Here is an 18,298-nt window from a genome sequence, read left to right as displayed (position 1 = left end):
AAAAAATATAGGCAGTCCCACTGACTACTACAAGAACAAGCAAGTTGCTTGCCCATGAGACATCAAGGCAAGCGGTTGGGCCTCCCTCAGGGCAAACCCTCTTCCAAAACTGACTCAATAGGAATACACGAGCAGACATGTGCTCTGACTGGTGACCACGTTCATCACCGATAAGGGGAAGTGATGGAAAAACAGCAATGAAGCTGCGAGCTAAGTCCAACCATATTCAATACATTCCTGTGAACCCAGGTGGAGACCTGGTTGGCCAGAAGTATAGCAAGACCTGGGGACTCCTGGGGCCATAGTCAGTGACATAGCCACAGAGGACTAGAGTGGAGAATGAAGTGTCCAGCTGATAAGAAGAGAGGGCATGTGTACAAGAACACCCAAACTTGCAGATAATACCCACTTGACCTGACTTCAATGGCTGGATGATCAGAGCTTAACTAGAAGAAGAAATAACAGGAAAAAAAGAGCAATCTGATGCAATTTGATGAGCTTGACCTACACCTATGGATGCAGTAGCTCAAAAGAGGGAACAAATCTTTACAGCGAGGATCATTCCGACCCCCTCGATACACAGGGTAGACAGGGAAGGGAAGCTTGGCTATTGGCTACCCAAAATGAGGGGTGCTACAAAGGCAAGAAGTGACTGGCTTACAAACTTTCAAGAGGGAGCCTAGGTCCAGAGGGCATGGAGGAAGGTAGAATCTCCACTGAATAGTAACCAATCTTTCTGGGCAAGACTGATGAAAGGAGATGGGGATAGCACTCATGTGGTACAATAGTGAATAATTACTATCAGGACTGACTGCGATGGTTGGAAACTAAAGGTAGACATTTTGTAGCAAAAGGAGGGGAGTGGTTGACTTTTCAGTCCAGGAGCGGAGGTTCCTTGGACCATTAAGGGAGAAGAGGGGAGTGAAGGGCCCTACCCAGAGAAACAGTGATGCCAGAGATGGAAGCAGAGATGATGACGATGACATGGAGAGATGGAGTGGCTGGGGACTCTAGACCCAGAAAGGGAGACAGGCTGTGTGCTGATGACTGGGGGGGTGGGGAGTAAGGCTTGCAGGGTATACCCTTTGGTTGGTTGATGATGCATTGAGGGGATTGTAACCATGGCAATGAAACGATATATAATAGGATGAGTTTAGAGCTGGTGTTCTCCCATGTAAACTATCAAATAATTCACAATAAAACATTTTTTAAAAAAGAACAAACAGGTGCTACTTTGCAACACACATTAAAATACTGTTATTGTTACTGTAAAAAAAAAACCAAAACCCCCCAAAAAAACAATTCAAGGTGGGAACTGGCAAAGGCAAACCTCTGGGTTGGTGCTGTAAACCTCCTTACTGCAGCCAAGCTGGCAGAGTCCTAGAAATCACAGTCAGCAATTAAGCTGTTAAGAAAGAGGATTGTGAATAATCATCTGTGAGACTGCATATTTTAGTTCTGACACTTACTGAGAGCAGAGTTCTCCTGAGGATGATCAATTGTCTTTTAACAAATGGAGCTGCCATTTTTCTACAATATGTAGGAAGAGATGTGTTTGAGGGAGGTGAGGGTGAAGAGTAAGAAGCTTTGAAAAAACAGTTAACCTTCAATTAGTGCCTCAAAGGGTGAGATGCTGGCTCAGATTTGCTCCTCTATTTCTAAGGAATTCAAAGACAAGATTAGCCATCCAGCTCCACATGTCTCTTCCAAAATCCTGAATGTGCAGGCTGAGTAATGCGCAGATCTGCAAGCCTTCCCAGGAGATATCTCATTTGATGGTTTCTCACAAAAGCATTTATCCCCATTCACAAAATGAAAACCCATTTAAACCCACACTGTGTTAAATTAACTCTTGTTTTGATCCAATGACTATTACAGCAGTTTTCTTAACTTTCCTGTTCCTAAGAATCACCTGGGGGTGCTTGTTAAACTTAAAGATTTTAAGCCCCTTTGCCAGGGACTGATTCTGTGTTTGGACTGGGCCTGAGAAGACAGAGTGCCTCGTTTTCAAGAAGCTTAATCGTCACCACTTACTACCATTGAAATTTGGAAGACAGCTATCTGGACAACTGATTGGAAGAGATCTGTATTTGTGCCCATTCCAAAGAGAGGTGACCAAAGAGAATGAGGAAATCATCAGACAATCTCTTTGATATCCCATGCAAATAAAGTTTTACTACAGGTGATACAGAAATGGCTGCAAGCATACATTGTCAGAGAACTTCCAGAGGTTCAAGCCAGATTCAGAAGAGGCCGTAGAACAAGGGATACCATTGCTGATGTCTGATGGATCTTGGCCAAAAGCAGAGATCAGAAAGATGTTTACCTGTGCTTTATTGACTATGCAAAGGCTTTCAATCGTGTGGATCATGACAAGCTATGGACAACATTGCGAAGTATGAGTATTCCGAACACTTAAATGTTCTCACGAGGAATCTGTTCGTGTACCAAGAGGCAGTTGTTTAAATAGAATATGGGAACACTGAATGGTTTAAAATTTAAAAAGGTGTGCTAAAAGTTTGCATTCTTTCACCATACTTATTCCACCTGTAGGCTGAGCAAATAATCTGAGGACCTGGGTTGTACGAAGAAAAATGTGGCAACAGGATTGGAGGAAGACTCATTAACAAAATGCAATATGCAGATGATACAATCTTGCTTCCTGAAAGTGAAGAGGACTTGAAACATTTACTGATGAAGATCAAAGAGCACAGCCTTTGGCATGGATTACATCAAAGTGTACAGAAAACAAAAATTCTCACCATGGGACCAATAAACAACATTATTATTAATGGAGAAAAGATTGAAGTTGTCAAGGACTTCATTCTTCTTGGATCAACTATCCACACTCACAGAAGTAGCAGTCAAGAAATCATACGACATATTGCATTAGGCAAATTTGCTGCACAAGGCCTTTTTAAAGTGTTGAAGAGCAAAGATGTCAGCTTGAAGACAAAGGTGTGCCTGACCCAAACCATGGTATTTTCAATAACCTCATATACATGCAAAAGCTGAATAGTGAATAAGGAAGACTGTAGAAGAATTCAACCTTTTGAGTTATGGTGTTGGAGGAGAAGAATATTGAAAGTGCCATGGGCTGTCAAAAGAACCAATAGATCTGTTTTGGACGAAGTGCAAACAAAGTGCTCCTTGGAGGCCAAGATGGCCAAACTTCATTTCTCATACTTTGGACATATTGTCAGGAGGGACCAGTCACTAGCGAAGGATATCATGTTTGGTAAGGTGGAGGGTCAGAGGAAAAAAGGAAGACCCCCAGTGAGATGGATTGGCATACTGGCAGCATCAATAGGCTCAAGCGTGGCAACAGTAGTCAGCTTGGCCCAGGATCAGGCAGTGTTTCGTTCTGCTGTGCATAAGGTCGCTATGAGTCGGTACTGACTCGATGGCACCTAACAACAAGAATACTACCATTGGTTGCTTGATTGATAGATTTACTTCTTTTCTTTCTTTATTGGCTTATTATTAACAACAGTATACAAACACTTTTGTGCTTTTTAGGAAACAGTGAGCTAAAAAATTTCCAGCAATTCAAGTCTAGCCTACTGAATGTTGCAGTTTTTCCCTCTCTCACACACCCCAAGAAATGTCCAAGCAGGTCACCCCTGTGGGAAACACTGAGATGTGGCAGAATTAAAAATCAGTTGGTGGATGGACACTTTCAACTGCAAAGCAAATTAAGTAGAATGCTTTGTATCTTTTTTTTTCCTTAATTCTTAATCTCTACTAATAGTTACTGGGATCATTTTAGGACTTTGTGGAAAGAATTGATATGAGTCTCTGCCAAGGACTTACATCAAATATTACTTGAAGGGAAACAACGGGATGCTGTGAAGTAAAATATAAAAGAATCAAGCATAGTTAACTTTAGGAAATCAATTTACAATCTTATCAAGGTAGTAGGTCAAAGTCAAGAGAAGAATGATGTTGTTCCATGAAATGACACTCAACGGACTCAAAATATATGGGTTATGTTTCATAGTGGTAGAAACAGTAGCAGAACAGGAAGGGATGAGAAGGAATTCATTTATTCTTTGTCAAAATACTTATTTCTGCCTGCCACGTGTTAGGTATTATTCTAGGTATTGTGGATTGTGAACAAGAGACTTTTGAGCTTTTAGATTCCATTGGAGGTACCTAAAATAAAAATAAAGACAAAAAGGTGATACCATTTTAGAGTGTGGTAGGTGCTATGACAGAAATAAATATGGTGATGTGAGTAACAACAACATATATGAGCTGAAACTTGAGGGAGATGGAACTATCCATGTGAAGTCTGGGGAAGACTTCCAAACAAAGGATGAAAAGTTCAAGCACAAAGTTGCTGAAGCAGCCAAGAACTTGGTGTGCTTGAGACATAGGGAGAAGCCATTACCAGTGAAACATCCAATTCTTACAGTGTAACAATTTCCTAGCGAATCAAGGAAAATTCAGGGAGTATCAGGCAAGGAGCCCTTGTGAGCTTATCTCTGGAACAACCCAATTAGGAACAAGAAACCTAAAAGTTCTGGGCTCCCTGCATCCTTAGAAGCATCAGTTTATCAGTTTGATGGTGGTGTGCTGAATGCTGCTTTATCTGACAGACTCTTTGAGGTCTTTCTTTTTTTTTTTTTTTTTCCTTTGAGGTCTTTCTTGAGACACCGGAAATGCTCTCCCTAGAAAATCAATTTATATACTGTACTGTTGAGATTCCATTAATGAGGATGATGAAATCTGATGACTCAACAATCAGCTCTATGAACAATCAGTACTCATAGAACAGCTCCTTGTTACTTTCTCTCTCTCATCATATTGATTAATCTTAGATGGCTGGGAACCAAATTTTCAGGACACAGTGATGAGGCTTGTTTTAACAGGAGAAAAGCTAGCTAGATTTCTAAATACATAACTAAATTTTTACAACTGAGTAGATTTCATTTCCATCTCCTGTTTCATTTGACTGATAAACTGATGTCACCAAGAAGCGTTTCCTATAGAATCCACCATGGATAAAATCAATGGTGTCCAACCAACTGGTTGCTAAGGGCTGAAGCAGTGCAGGACTAGAGTGGAGAGGCCTAAAACTCTGAGTGAAAGTCTGCTTCCAAACAAAGAGAAGTGACTACCTGGATGTGGGAGGAAGACCTCTAGGAAGACATTTAGGCAATCCTATGTGAGTTGGGTTCAAGGTTGGTTTGAACCATAAAGTCAGTGGTTCAAACCTACCATCTACTCCTCAGAAACCCCGTACAGGGCTGCTATGAGTCGGAACTGACTCAATGACACTTAACAACAAAAACAATAATATAAGGACCACAGCTTAAAAGTTCCTGGACTATGTCCTGTAAATTCCCATTGCCATCAAGTCACTTGCCACCAGTGGACAACCATGGCTTGGGTACCAGTGGTATCAATCTGAACAGCAAAAGTGGTATCACTGTGACCTTCTCAATTATATCAGGCTTCTTTGAAGATTAGCCCAAGCTTTTACTAACAAATAACTTTTTCCAATGGATTTGGGTATGAGAAGGTGGGGGGAAATGCTGATAGGATTAGATGATTCTGTTGTGAGTAACTGCTAATAAGACTAATTGTAATTGTAAAACCTTGAAACTCTAACATGGTGATAAGGAGCTCTGGTAGTGTAGTGGTTACGAATCAGGCTGCTAACCTCAAGGTCTTCAGTTCAAAACCACCAGCCACTCTGAGGGAGAAAGATGAGGCTTTCTGCTCCCGCAAAGATTTGCAGCCTCGGAAACCCTGTACAGGGTCACTATGAGTCGGAACTGACTCCATGGTACTGAACAACAAGTGGGTATAAAGTGAGCCATCTCAGAAGCAGGAAGGATGATCTTTCTATCATCAAGAAGATGAGATAGGAGTAAAGCACAGAACCCAAGATCCCTGCACATTGATTGCCCTAGATCCAAGAGACACAGCTGTGACATCAGTGGAGTAGCAGAGGAGTGAAGGAGTTGTGGTAGCAATTGCCAAATCACAGGACAGAGATGTGGACGTCCCAGCCCATGGAATTGAAACCTGAGTGCCTTTCAGAAATTTGATTGCACATTGGGGTGCCTCCAAGCATTTAATTGGGGTGTTTAGGTTTGTGGACGTATATAGCTAGAACAGAGTATCTTCAGGTTGAGGCTTTATATTGGAGTGGAATGCCATTTGGACATGTATCAGCAGCCCTTAGGAGCTTTGTAGTACTGCCTGAGCAGGCTAGAGACCAAGGGGACCATGACTGAGAGATCAAGGACCAGAAACAGGTCAACCTGCTGGTACGGCTGGGGAGAGGCAGTCCTGTACAAAGAACTGTGTCTCAAGCATTTCTGATTCTGAATTATAACTTGTTAACATTCCTAATGAAACCCATAATCATGAACATGGTCTTTGAGTTTTGTGTGGCCATTGCAATGAATTGTTGAACCCAGCTTAGAAGTAGAGAGTGCTGTGGGAGTGATGGTTGATATCGGAATTGACAAAGGAAGAAAGGGAATGGAGTTCTCTTTGACCTCACCCTCATTGGAAGGGGCTGCTGAATTTGATCCTCCTTCCCCCAGGTGAAGAAAGAGGAGGTCAGATACCAACCCCATGCCTCACCCTTTTTATACTCAGCTCTTCAGGTAATTCAACAATTCCCAGTCTTCCAAGTTAATTCAGACCCTTCATTGCATTCTAAAAGTCCTATTTAATTTCCTTAAAGGTAATACTTTATATGTAATAATTGTATTAACCATAGTCTTTGTGAATCTGTATATATATATATAGCGAGCTTGTTTACATGATTTGCTTTATGTTAATTTATGTGATTATGGAATGTCGACTTCTGTTCCTCAGAGTTTTATCTGTAGACATTTTTTAAGGCCTAATTTTAAAGTGTGTTTCTTGGAGAGGATGAGTATTTTGGTTTCTGCCAGGTACCTAGCAACAGATTGCCTTTCAACAAAATTTCCAATCAACTTTATGTATTATTGTAATACAGAGTCTGGCCCCAGAACTGCGTGACTGTGGATCTGCTATGCACAGGTTTGGGTTGTTGTGAGGTGCCATTGAGTCAGTACCAACCCATAGGACCTTATGCACAACAGAACGAAACACTGTGTGATACTGGGCCAACCTCACTACTGTTTCCACGCTTCAGTCCATCGATGCTGCCACTTGGCCAAGCCATCTCGTTGGGGGTTTCCTCTTTTTCTCTGACCCTCCACCTTACCAAACATGATAGCCTTCTCCAGCAACTGGTCTTTCCTGACAATATGTCTGAAGTATGAGAGACTAAGTTTGGCCATCCTGGCCTGAAGCACTCTGGCTGCACTTCTTCCAAAACAGATCTATTGGTTCTTTTGGCAGCCCAAGGCACATTCAATATTCTCCTCCAACACCACAACTCAACAGCATCAATTCTTCTATGGTCTTCCTTATTCACTGTCCAACTTTCGCACGCATAGGAGGTTACTGAAAATACCATGGCTTGGGTCAGGTGCCTGTTAGTCCTCAAGCTGACACCTTTGCTCTTCAACACTTTAAAAAGGTCTTCTGCAGCAGATTTGCCTAATAACATATGTCCTTTAATTTCCTGACTGCTGCATCCATGAGTGTTGATAGTTGATCCAAGAAGAATGAAGTCCTTGACACCTTCAATCTTTTCTCTGTTGATAAGAATGGTGAGGATTTTTGTTTTATTTACATTGAGATGTAATCCATACCTAAGGCTGTGCTCTTTGATCTTCATCAGTAAATGTTTTAATTTTAAGTCCTCTTCACTTTCAGCAAGCAAGGTTGGATCAGCTGCATATCGCAGGTTGTTAATGAGTCTTCCTCCAATCCTGATGCCATGTTTTTCTTCATACAACCCACCTTCTCGGATTATTTGCTCAGCATACAGGTTGAATAAGTATGGTGAAAGAATACAACCTTGTTGCACATCTTTTTTTAATTTTAAACCATTCAGTGTTCCCATGTTCTGTTCAAACAACTGCCTCTTGGTCCAGGTACAGATTCCTCATGAGTACAAGGAAGTGTTCCAGAATACTCATACTTCACAATCTTGTCCATAGCTTGTCATGATCCACACAATCAAAAACCTTTGCCTAGTCAATAAAGCATAGGTCAACGTCTTTCTGATATTCTCTGTTTTCAGCCAAGATCCATCAGACATCAGCAATGATATCCCTCTTTTCACAACCTCTTCTGAATCCGGCTTGAAGCTCTGGAAGTTCTCTGTCAATATATGATTGTAGCCATTTCTGTATTACCTTTAGCAAAACTTTACTCACATGGGGTATCATAGAGATTGTCCGATGATTTCCACATTCCGTTGGGTCACCTCTCTTTGGAATGGGCACAAATATGGATCTCTTCCAATCAGTAGGCCAGATACTGTTTTCCAAATTTCTTGGCAGAGATGTGTGAGTGCCTCCTGTGCCACCTCACTTTCTTGAAAGATTTCAATTCCTGGTGCCTTGCTCTTTGCCAATTCCTTCAATGCACCTTGGACTTCCTCCTTCAGTATCATTGGCTCTTGATCATATGCCACCTCTTCAAATGGTTGAACATGAACCATTTCCTTTTGGTACAGTGACTCTGTGTATTCCTTCCATCTTCTTTTGATGCTTTCTGCATCAGTTAATAATTTGCCCAGAGAATCCTTCAATAATGAAATTAGATGCTTGAATTTTTTCTTCAGTTCCCCCCGCTTGAGAAATGCTGAGCGTGTTCTTCCTTTTTGGTTTTCTGATTCCATATCTTTGTACATTTTGTTGTAATATTTGGCTCTATCTTCTCGAGTTGATCTTTGAAATTTTCTGTTTAGCTCTTGGACCTTCTCATTTCTTCTATTTGCTTTAGCATCTCTACGCTGGAGAGTAAGTTTCAGTGACTCTTCTGACATCCATTTTGACCTTTTCCTTCTTCCTTGTCTTCTCAATGACTTTTTGCTTTCTTTCTGTATGATGTTCTTGATCTCATCCCACAATTCTTCTGGTCTTTGGTCTTTAGTGTTTAATGTTTCAAATCTGTTCTTCAGATGATCTCTAAATTCAGGTGGGATAAATTCAAGGTCATATATTGGCTCTTGTGGATTTGTTTTCATTTCCTTCAGTTTCAGTTTGAATTTGCATATGAATAATTGATGATCTATTCCACAGTCTGCCCCTGGCCTTGTTTTCACTGATGATATGGAGCTTTTCCATCATCTGTTTCTACAGATGTAGTCAATTTGATTTGTATGTATTCCATCTGGTGAGGTCCATGTGTATAGTCGTCTCTTATGCTGTCTAATGAAGGTATTTGAAATAAACAAATCATTGGTTTTGCAGCAGCATTTCTATCACCAAGGCCATGTTTTCCAACCACTAATCTTTCCTCTTTGATCCCAATCTTTGCATTCCAATAACCAGTAATGATCAATACATCTTGATTGCATGTTTGATCAATTTCAGATTGAAGAAGTTGGTAGAATTCTTCTATTTCATCCTCACTGGCTTTAGTGGTTGGTGCATAAATTTGAATAATAGTGGTATTATCTGGGCTTCCCTGTAGGCGCATGGATATTATCACAGGTTTAGGTAGCACATATTCCCTTGTTTCTGTCTACAGGGAAGTTAATTTTCTTAGATCACTTCCTAATGGTGTGACCCTCTGAGAAGCCAGCCTTTATACTAAGGCCCCATACCTTACTATGACAGTATAAATCACTAAATAAAAGAAGAAAATAAAATGTATCCATAATCTCATATCCTAAAGGAGACCTGTTATGTTGCTATTAATATAAGGACTGTGCTGCAAAACACAAGGTTGGCAGTTCCAAACCTATCAGTCCCTCCTTGGAAACCCTATGCAGGGTGGCCATGAGTCAGAATTGGCTCAACGATACTTAACAACAACTACAGCATAATTAGAAAACTGACTTTTGTAAATTATATGTCTCCTTTGATTTAATAACAGAAGAAAAGAGAAGGAATGGGGTGGGTAATACTGAACACAAATTCTAAGTGTGATCCATAATTAGCTATAGCCTTATGTAAGTAACAACTACTTGATCTTTCATCCACCTTCTCATCTGCAAGAATTTTGGTATCTTCAGAATGTTAGCTTTCTGATGACACTTCCTTTCAGAAACTTTCAATTCCTTTCTCTGAAATCCTACACCAAATTCAAAAGTTGAACTTCCTTACTAGTTGTTCTGGGACTCTCCCAGCAGTATTACACATAACAAATTTAGAGATATTCTGATAAAGAAAAATCTAATTTATGCAGAAAATAGATAAAAATACAGAAAATCACAATAGATCATGTAAAATAAAACCAGAGGTATTTAAATTTTCTTTGCATACAAAATTCTAATTACACCAAAATTTTCCTGGGGTCTTGTGGACCATGTAAGACTACAGAGCTGGGTCTTCATTGTTTGCTCACTTTGTTCTTTGGCCACATTTGGGTCTAAATTAGAAGTCTTCCTACTCATCTTTTCTGACATAGTTCCTTTAAATATACACTCAAAATGAACTGGTTCTAAATGAAGTATAACATATTTATATAACAAAATGCTATACAGCCAGTAGACATGAGGTAAAGAAAGTTTATTGATAAGATAACTTGTACACAATATAGTACGAAAACAAAATAGATTACAAAATACCATTTACAATAAGTTCATTTTTTTAAAATCAAAGGCATAAAATATGTATGTGTGTATGTGTCTGTGTATATGTTCTGGTTACTAATTGCCGTTGAGTTAGTTCTGACTTACAGCAAGGCTGTATATAGGGTTTCCAAGAAGCTGCTGGTGGATTTCATCCACCAACCTTTTGGTTAGCAGTCCAGTGCTTATCCTACAGTGACACACAAGGACACCACTCATATAATCTTAAAAACATTGGAAGGACATAAATGTATACACTACATTATTAACAGTGATGTCTTTGTTGTTGTTCTTAAGTGCCATTGAGTGGGTTCTGTCTCAGTTACCCTGAATAGTTTCTGAGAAGCTGGTGGGTTTGAACTGTTGACCTTGCATTTAGCAATCCAGCACTTATCCTATAGAACCACACTAAGACTCCTTTAGGATATGAAACTATAGTGGTGGTGGTGGTGGTGTGCCGTGGAAGTAGTTCTAACTCAGAGCGACCCTGCACAGGGCTTCCGAGGCTGTAAATCTTTAAGGAGCACAAAGCCTCATCTTTCTCCAGCAGAACCACTGGCATTTTCAAACTAGCTGACCTTCAGGTTAGCAGCCTAACTCATAACCACTACACTACTAGAGCTCCTTATATGAAACTATGTTGTTGTTGTTGTTGTTAAGTGCCATGATGTTTATTTTTTATCCTTTGCAATGAGCATATATTTCTTTTACATAAAAGAAATATAATTATATTATAAAAACCAGCATAAAAGCTCCCTATTTTCAGAAATCCACTGTCTCAAGGGTATCAGCTCAAATACTTACATGGCATGATAGACTGTCGTGCCGGAGTCTTGCTGTGGTATAGACTTCAGAATCAAGTGCCAGTGAACGCTTTAAACTTATGTAAGTGCTTGGGTCCTCTCAGATGGGACTCAACAGAAACCCTCTTCAGGTTCAACTCCCCTCTACAGCAAAGGCTAGGGCAACAAAGTTTCAGGAACAGCAATTTGACACCCTGTGCTTCTTCATATGCATGGCATTATTAGTTTCTATGTTGTGCACAGGCATCTAGTTAGGTGTTTCAGAAGTCCTGACAAATGTTAGATTAAAACAACGTTTTTTAAAAAATATACTTCAAAAAATATTTCTAAAAATCTACCAACTTTTAACATACTAGAGAACACTAAGCTATTACATTCTCTGCCATCATTAGACAAACAGTTGTATTTTAAGTGATAGATTAAGAAAATTTTTGTGCTTCATTGCTCTTTTAAAGAAAAAAACAAACAAACAAACATAGATATGTGTTGCTGTGGGTTAACAGATTGGATTGCAAAGTTGGTTTCTACCACAAGGTTGGTGGTTCAATCTCACCAGCTGCTCCTCGGAAACCCTATACAAGGTTGCTATGGGTCGGAACCAACTCGATGGCACTTAACAACAACAACAACAACAACATATAGATAATTGATTCAGATGGTCCAGCATCACAACACACACCAAGGTCCAGCTCTATCTGCTCATCATATTCTCATCAAGGCTTCACAGAATGTGCACAATGAAGTAACAGGTTAATGCATCATCTTAAAGTCCTACATTTGTAGTTCTGTCTCTTAGAATCAGTATTATATTGTTCTCCTCTGAGTTGTGCATTACAGTTTTAGAACTTAGTATACGTCACATTGAAACAGCCTGATTTTTTAATACAAATGTGAACCTTACTTAGATATTTTTGGTGATACAACTTGAAACAAAATTTACCGATTGAAGACTTTCTTCAGATGCAATCTGTCTAGCAGTATATCTGGACATTGCAAAGTGAGTTATTTACAAATCGTTATCACATCTGAATAAATCAGAATTTTCCATTCAATCAAAACTTAATGAAAATACCATATTAATAAAGGCCAATATCATAGCAACTGTCATTCACAACACCCAGTGTCGTTTTGTGGACATAAAACAGCCACAGGTTTCCTCATTGACTACTTTATAAGCACTTTATAGAGTCCAAACCTAAACACTTCACACCAATTATATTCTACCTTCTGACCCATGCTACAATCCTCTCCTAAATGATTCTAGAAAAATAGTTCCCAGGCATCCTCCTGTTTTTCACCCATCAGTCTGTTCTCATTAACTAAGTTAGGGCATTGTCTAGCTAACATCCTCAGATGATGACTTCATTAGAGTAAAAGTCAAATTCCACATAATGATGTCCAAGGGCCTTCACAGTCTAGCACTTTGCTATCTTGTGGACCCCACCTCCAATTACCACCACTCCCATAATCAGCACAATCGCACTGGACCTCCACAGCTTTCCTCAAACACACGAGCACCTTCATCTAGCAGGGCCTTCTCTTTGTTGTTTCGTACACTGCAAGTGTTCTTTGTTCTCTCGCCTCCAAAAGATCTAGGATCAAATGTTATCTTATTAACTGCTCTCAGGTCATGCTTACTGGACCACAAGTCCCTGGGCTGTCGGTCTACACAGTTTCCCATTGCACTCCTCATCACCTGAGACAACTCTTACTCAAATTTTTTATTGTTGATTTGTCTATCCTCAACTATACTGAGCAGAAAATTGTATCTGTTTTGCTAACATATTTCCAGAGGCTTTAAACAGGATCTGACACAAAGGAACAAAACATACAAGACATATTTGTCGAATGAGTAAAATAGTTTAAATTTGAATCCACAACAAACTCCTTGCCAATAAAACACATTAATTTTTTTTTAATCTTCAGTTCTCTTTTTAGATTTTGTTTATAGATTATAAATTTATAAGTTATAAGCCTTTTTTGAGACGAGTCTATCCATTATTCTTTACTTATGTATAATAATAACATACTGTTTATAGGAGGAATTCTTTCTAAGCATCTTTTTACTTTTGCTTATATCTTAAAACTTGGTAGGTTAAGGCTACCCAGATCTTTTCTAAAACAATTCTAATAGTCATTTTACTATGATCACATACTGTAATCATGATTTTCACCACGTCCATCTCTTGACATAGCATTTTCACACATGCCACAATTTCTTTCAAGTGCACAATCATTGTGTCTTTTGGAAATTACACACAAATACAATAATTTTAATATTCATCTATGAAACACCGAGCACACAACTGGTTTCTACTGAGGTCAGTGCCACTCAGGTGACTAAATCCTGGCCCTTACCCAATGCTAACTACTGTTTCCTCTCAGTATGGTAGGAACAGTATAAGAGAGTTCCTACCAGTCACCTTCTCCCCACCTCACTACTTGGGAGGTATAAGATTTTAAGACAACATTGGCTACAAATGAACATTATAAATTGGTCACTGGGGATTGATCAGGATTTTTTTTGCAATCCATAAATGTCTGTTATAGTATCGTAAAAATCTTCTCTTCTCAATTGAATTACTTCTTTATCCTAATGATATTGCCTAGTATATTGCTTAGTACAACATCTTCAGAATAATATATAGTAATACCCTTATTCCCATAGCTCAAGCTCTCATATAAATATATATATATATATATATTTAGAGAGAGAGAGAGAGAGTCCAGGCACAACTGGTTGCTTTTAAATATAATAGACTTTTCAGTCAAGGCATCATTGTGCTTGAGTATTCATATTAATATAAGCTATATCAAAATTGATTATGTGGCATTAGAAATGAGTATACTAAACAGGGACTATAGAACTGATACAGCACTAACCAAGTCTACCTTGAAATTACCAAGTATTTGTGAAACCGAACTAAACTATAAATATTGTATATAAAAATCAAATAGGAGGTGTTTTATTTTAAGTTTTGAGCCTGATGATTTAATGTAAATCGAATTTGCACACTTCAAAATTTTAGCAAAATTCATAACCATCTGGATATAATCTGAAACTATTGCAAAATAGAAAACATGTTTTCAATAAAATTACAAAACACTCCTTCATCACGAAGTTGTGAACAGAAAAACAAGCTCTAAGAGTCAATAAAATACAAAAACACATCAGCTGTTCTGATCTGTACCAGTATACACATTCACTGAAAGAAAAACTTCCACTTGACAGGATTCTAGACACCAATTTAAAAATTACATGCCATATCTTGATCAACACTTCTTTAGCCACACTCTGTGATTTCTCGTCTCAGGAATATACATTGTTATTTATTTATTTATGTTGAAATTGTAACCTTCCCCCCAGTCTGTATGTTCTGCTTCCTTCTTCCTTAAATTATTCATTGATATAAAAAAATACCAGAATACCTTAATGTAAAACCAAATTCTACATACAATTGCTTCGACAGTAGCTATTCTGTTAAAAAACAAGAAACACACAGAATTCAAGATCCTATAAGCTCTCTTGAATGATAAATCTGCTCTTCAAGAGATTTACTCAGGGTTTGAGAAACCAGTGATCAACCTTTTGGGCTGAACCCTACCTATAGACTGAAATCACAGAAAGTGGTGGCTCTCCAGGGTCCTACACAGACATCTTCATAAGTAAACAGCATCACAAGATACATCCATCCACAACTTTATATCCTGAAAATGGGCAGGTCTTCCAAAGTCAAAGAATCTGAAGGTTCATAGAAAGGAATCTTTTTTTTTTTTTGCAGGGTCCCCTCACTGGACTTACTTTTGTTTTCTAAGTCAACGTTCTCTAGAGAGTCTAACAGGAGTAGTATTGATTTTGTCAATATCATCTCCTTACTCAGCCATTGGGCTGTATGTCCCTTGTGGATGGGCAAAGTGGGAAGGAGAAGAAGCATGCTGGAGGGAGGGGTTGGTGAGCTGCATGACTCTAGATAACTCAGGGTATGCTGACAGGACCCAGCATGTACTTCCAAAGCTGTGAGCAGATTTTCAGTGTCTGTTACCTTCCTGACTACTCCATAGTGCATCCTTTCAATATATAATGTAAAAACAACATCAGCATTTCCTACTTTATGCTGAAGTCGGCCAAAACTAGGAGTCCAGGACAGGAGGAAGTACTGTAAGCTCAGGGTTTCGATAACATCACCTCCTCTGAATGAATGTAGCAAATCAACATAACTGAATTCAGTTCCTACTAAATCAAGTGTATGGATTTTATTTTCTCTTTATAGTTATCAGGCATCCAACCAGCGCCCATTTGATAACAGTAGGAGAGGATGTCTAGTGTGTATGCAGCAACATGACTGTTGTTGTTGTTGTCAGGTGCCATCGAGTCGGAACCGACTCATAGCAACACTACTAGATACTATTAATAACTATTTGAAAACTTGTAGACTTATTCTCATAAGACTTTCTAATGGTACAATCAACAAAGGTCTCTCTAAGCTTTAACTGCAGGTACGACTTTGCCACAAACACTTGTAACTTCATTACATTTATTAATGCCTCTTAGGGATGAAGATTAGCATCAATCCTGGCTTTGAAACTCCTTCTTTGTAAGAAAGATTTAAGTCCATTCTCAGTTATGTCCATCAATCGTCTACTTTTACCATTTCAAGCCCTACCTACATCAAACATTAGCCACTAAAACCGACAAAGAATCACTCAAGTAAAAAAAGTAATCCTCATTGTTGCTCTCCAACAATCCCTTCCATACTAAATATGCATTCAGGCAAAATCAGAGCACAGATGCTTCCAAAACCATTCTTTGGCTACACATGACACTCTTTAGGGATGACCTGTCCTCTTTTCCACGCGCGTTCATAAGAGGCACAGATCACAGGGCAGAGTCCTAGCAGACGCGAGTAAGTGAGGGAGCGCAGAGCGCCCTGGACTTACATTGTTCATATACTCGCTGAGCAGGTCCTGCAGCGCCTGCCTCACCGCGTTGCACTCAGCCACGATCCTCTCTCTCCGGTCATCGCGTGTGCAGGAGGAATCAGCCATCAGTGCTGCGCCACTGATGATACTTTCCAGTCTCTCCTCCAGCGACGGTCGGAACCTGGCCTCACTGAACGTCATGGGGTCCAGGATGATCTTGTTCTGAAAGTGTATGAATTTAAATATTAGCAGAGAAGAGTTGCTTATGTTTGCACCCTGTTTTATAAACCAACAATACCTCCAGCAATGATAAACTCTTGGGAAGAAGAAACTGGTTTGTTAGACAAACTGTCAAGAGGCCTTGACAAAGTAGCAACTTTTTTGGGGGGTGGGGGTGGGGGGGGAGGGGAGCAGTCTTTTACTCTAAATCTAATCTCAGAGAGAAATTAGCACATCTTGTTTTGAGGAACGTGTTCTTCACAAGACCTATCTCAACCAAATAATCTTCAACTTAGACTGGCAGTTTTTAAACGCATAGCCTTCAAGAAAACACATTTTACTCTTGCACTTTTGAGGATTATGCAAAGGTTTTAGCATCCCAAAACCAGATTATAACAAATTACAATCAACAAATTAAAGATGTAATTAAACTGTAACTAGTGCAGATTACATCCTCTTCATGAAAAGTAGACAGTCCCATGAGATGTGCTTTGAAACTTGAGTGATAACATTCAACAGGCATATTCAGCACTGGTTAATTTACCACTAGGAATTAAAAGCAGTTCGAAGTCACCAGCTGCTCCTTGGAAACCCTCTACTAAGTGGCTGTAAATCAGAGCCGACTAGAGGACACTTAACAACAACTCATTTAAAAATGAGTATTTAGAAAGAGGTTCTGTAATTAGTTACAACTAAAGCTGGTAATTAAATTAAATTAGAGGTATTTCGATTAATAAGAAGAAAGCTAAGAAAACTGTCAGAAGGAAGGTGTCACAGAGAATTAAAGTTCAGTTTTTGCCCCTAACTTGGAGGATCTGGACACAGATCCGTGGAGATGTCCAGAGCTGGATGGAAATGTGCCTAAGTTCATTATCTGGAATAAGCCTTTACAGGGATCTGGGAATTGTCAGAGGCATGGGGACACAAGGAAGTGAATAATATCCTAAAGTGACTAGAGAAAAAAAAGCAGAACAAAGAGTACTCAATTAGCCTAAATTCTGAAGGGGTATACAGAAAGAAGATAGAAAACACAGTCTGAGATAGGAACAAACTTGGAGAATAGTGTTCCAGGATGTCAACTAAAGAGGTGATAATTAATAAAAAGAAGAAAAACATTTGTCATCTAGTCAATTCGGACTCATGGTAACCCTAAGTGATGCAGAGTAGAATTGAATTCAATCAAAAGATTTTTCTTGGCTGTGACCTTTTGGGCAGCAGATTTTCTTCTGAAGTGCCTCTGGGTAGTTTTGAACAACAGATATTTTGGTTAGTAGTCAAGCATATAACCATTTGCACCACCCATGGACTCCATGTGATAACTAACTGTTTAAAATAGAGTGGAGAGGCAAACTTGGCTGAATGGCTGGTTCCCATTAGGAATACATTTCTGCTGAAGTCAAGAAAGACTTTTCCAACAGCATTAACCAATGTGGAATGATCTGTTACAAGAACTGGAACATGAAGATACATTGGATGTAAGTACTAAAGGTACAAGGACTAAAGATGTTGGACCAACTGGTCTTCTAATGTAGGATTCTGTGGTACAGTTGCAATTGCCTTAGTGTTATCTTTTAGAACATACTCATTAAATGTTAGACATTGTAAGAATATATATATATATAAGGAGCTGGGGTAGCGTAGTGGTTACGAATCGGGCTGCGAACCTTAAGGTCAGCGGTTCGAAACTACCAGCCGCTCCGCGGGAGAAAGA

The 18,298-nt window shown here is 39.2% G+C and overlaps 1 protein-coding gene across 5 annotated transcripts in view; it reads right to left on the bottom strand.

Annotated features, from left to right (window-relative positions):
* CTNNA2 (catenin (cadherin-associated protein), alpha 2) overlaps positions 1-18,298 on the bottom strand; it is a 1,482,995-nt gene that overhangs the window by 1,067,640 nt on the left and 397,057 nt on the right. For all 5 annotated transcript variants that reach the window (XM_006866584.1, XM_006866581.1, XM_006866582.1 and 2 more), the window contains one exon: positions 16,387-16,590. In XM_006866584.1, the coding sequence (XP_006866646.1) occupies positions 16,387-16,590 (204 nt within the window). The remainder of the gene's footprint in view (positions 1-16,386; positions 16,591-18,298) is intronic.

Source organism: Chrysochloris asiatica, unplaced genomic scaffold, assembly GCF_000296735.1.
Source record: "Chrysochloris asiatica unplaced genomic scaffold, ChrAsi1.0 scaffold00093, whole genome shotgun sequence".
In the NCBI taxonomy this organism is placed as follows: Eukaryota; Metazoa; Chordata; class Mammalia; order Afrosoricida; family Chrysochloridae; genus Chrysochloris; species Chrysochloris asiatica.
The sequence above is the reverse complement of the archived record's forward strand: the minus strand, read 5'-3'. Positions and strand labels throughout refer to the sequence as shown.